The 2,745-nt window shown below is 47.8% G+C and overlaps 1 protein-coding gene across 1 annotated transcript in view; it reads left to right on the forward strand.

Moving 5' to 3' along the window:
• CCDC88C (coiled-coil domain containing 88C) overlaps window positions 1–2,745 on the forward strand; it is a gene marked incomplete at its 5' end in the record, with an annotated part of 152,360 nt that overhangs the window by 59,732 nt on the left and 89,883 nt on the right. The window contains one exon of the mRNA XM_011949794.1: window positions 2,453–2,522. Coding sequence (XP_011805184.1) covers window positions 2,453–2,522 — 70 coding nt within the window. The remainder of the gene's footprint in view (window positions 1–2,452; window positions 2,523–2,745) is intronic.

Genomic DNA, 2,745 nt, shown 5'->3' on the forward strand with positions numbered 1-2,745 from the left:
CTCTGTCACCCAGGCTGGAGTGCAGTGGTGTGATCTAGGCTCACTGCAACCTTTGCTTCCTGGGTTCAAGCGATTCTCCTCCCTCAGCCTCCCAAATAGCTGACATTACAGGCATGTGCCACCACGCCTGGCTAATTTTTGTATTTTTAGTAGAGACAGGGTTTTACCATGTTGGCCAGGCTGGTCTCGAACCCCTGACCTCAGGTGATCCGCCCACTTTGGCCTCCCAGAGTGCTGGATTACAGGCGTGAGCCCCCGTGCCTGGCCTGGAGTATAGTCTTGAGGCTGGGAGGGAGCTATGTGACGGACAGGCTGATGCTGTTGGGCACCCTCCTTTCACTGAGTTGGAAAGCAGATTTCATGATTTTACTGGTGTGTTTTGCCGGGGGTAGTAGGGCGAGGGTGTTGGAACCCTTTGGCGAGCTCATGCACTTAAGAGACAATTTTTTCACATTGACTTTTACTGAGCCCTAAAGGAGGGCTGAGGCAGTTAAACAACTCACACTATTATCCAACGCATACAGATACTTACCAGCTGAAACATGTTTGAGAAAGCATTAGCCGTCGCTGACGCAGTGACGTGTGACCCTGGATAATGGAGAAATGTGATTTCCAGCATTGAGTGGAGGGGGGCTGGTGTGTTCGGGAGTGGGGTACACCTCACGGTTTAACATCCCCTCCGGCAGTGTGGACAGGAGCCATAGAAAGACAATAAGGAAGGACGCATGCCTCTCCCGGCATGTGGCCTCGGCCCCGTTCTAATCTGACTCAGAGATGGTCTGAGATATGCACCTGGGCCATATGGGTTGTGTAGTTATCCCCCTCTTCTCAAGAGCGAGTTAGCAGCATACTGGATATAGAGATTCCGCATGTTATGCAATAGAGCGACTTATGAAACTAGTTGTGTCTCAACAGAAACACTTTTTTAAAGGCCTAAGAGGAACTTTCTTGGTGAAGAATTTCTATAGTGGCCACTTTTAGAATAGTTATGAAACCCACCCTCTTTTTTGTCTTCCGTAAAATTGGATTTTTTTTTTTTTTTTTTTTTTTAATAGGGTTTTGCTCTGTCACCCAGGCTGGAGTGCAGTTGTGCAACATCGCTTACTGCAGCCTGGAACTCCTGGGCTCAAGCAATCCCTCCGGGTAGCTGGGACCACAAGGGCTCAATGCCACACCTAGCTGATTCTTAATTTTTTGTAGATACGAGTTTTTTCTGTGTCGCCCAGGCTTGTCTTGAACTCCACGCTCAAGCCTCCCACCTCAGCCTCTCAAAGTGCTGGGATTACAGGCGTGTCGACCGTGCCCTGCCAGAATTGGAATTTTAAAATCTCCTTATTTGTGCATTTGGGCACAGAAGACTGATCTGCCCCGAGAAATACTTAGGGGGATATAAGTGGTAGTCTGGGCTGTCAGCCAGCACACTGAGGAGAGCCTGTACCCAGACGAGCGGGCGTGACTGATAGCTGATGCCTGGGTCTTCTTTCCAAGCCCGTTGGTGTTAGGGCCGGAAGGCACCACCTCTGGCTGTGCAGAGCAGCTCTGATGTATCCCTCACTTAGGAAGTCCATGCTATAAACAAGAGAAGTCTCCTCATTTATAACTTGTACCAAAGACCTGCTTAGTGCTGGATCCTGAACCATCAGATTAGAAAGACTCAGTAGCATCTCTTTAATCTTTATTCCTTATCATTATTATTTTCTTTTTTGGAGACGGGATCTCCATCTGTTCGCCAGGCTGGAGTGCAGTGGTGTGATCTCAGCTCACTGCATCCTCGACCACCCAGGTTCAAGTGATTCTTCCACCTCAGCCTCCCGAGTAGCAGGGAATCCCAGGCACACACCACTACGCCTAGCTAAGAGTGTGTGTGTGTATGTGTGTGTGTGTGTGTGTGTGTGTGTGTGAGAGAGAGAGAAGATGGGGTCTTGCTATGTTGCCCAGGCTTAGTCTCAAAATCCTGGTCTCAAGCTATCCTCTTGCCTCAGCCACCCAAAGTGTTGAGACTACAGGCGTTAACCACTGCACCTGGCCTCATTTTTTAATTGCACAAGTCATACAATAAAAATAAGGATGTCTTTTAAAAAAGAAACATCGTCCTGCTATCTGAGCGTGTCATCTATTGCCTTTTTTTTTCCGAGGCCTCTCTACCTATGCAGACATAACTTTAGCTTTCATTTTATTTTTTAAATATGCTTTTTCTTTTTTCATAGCCCCATTAAATCTCTTGTAGATATACTTTTTATTTGCTAACAATCAAGACAGAAATACAATTAGGCTTTGACTTTCACGTTTGTTTGCATCTTACATGCTCCTTGCTGTCATTATTAGCACCGTCATCGTCACCACGGGATGGCTGCACACCCATCCGGGGGCTTCATTACTTGTAATTTACTTAATCCCTCTTTATTTTTGTTCCCGGTTCTTAATGGTATCTTTTCCCCCTTTGTTTCTGCAGGAAGTTCTCCAGCAGCTGATTGTAATGAATTTGCCCAATGTTTTGATGATTGGCAGAGACCCACTATCTGGTGAGTGAAAGCCGCTCCCTTCCCCCCCTGCGGTGCCTGGGCAGTGCCATCGGCGTTGGGCAGCTGCTGGCCGTCGAGCTCTGGCTGCCAGCTTGGGACAGCACAGTGAAAACACATGATCATTTTGCTGAGATTTTAAAGAGTGGGTTCATTACCCTGAGGCATTCAGCCAAGGACACATTTCTTCCTTAAGATTGAAGCCTCGGCTGGGCGCGGTGGCTCA

The sequence above is a fragment of the Colobus angolensis genome, unplaced genomic scaffold (genome assembly GCF_000951035.1).
Source record: "Colobus angolensis palliatus isolate OR3802 unplaced genomic scaffold, Cang.pa_1.0 Scaffold3, whole genome shotgun sequence".
Classification (NCBI taxonomy): Eukaryota; Metazoa; Chordata; class Mammalia; order Primates; family Cercopithecidae; genus Colobus; species Colobus angolensis.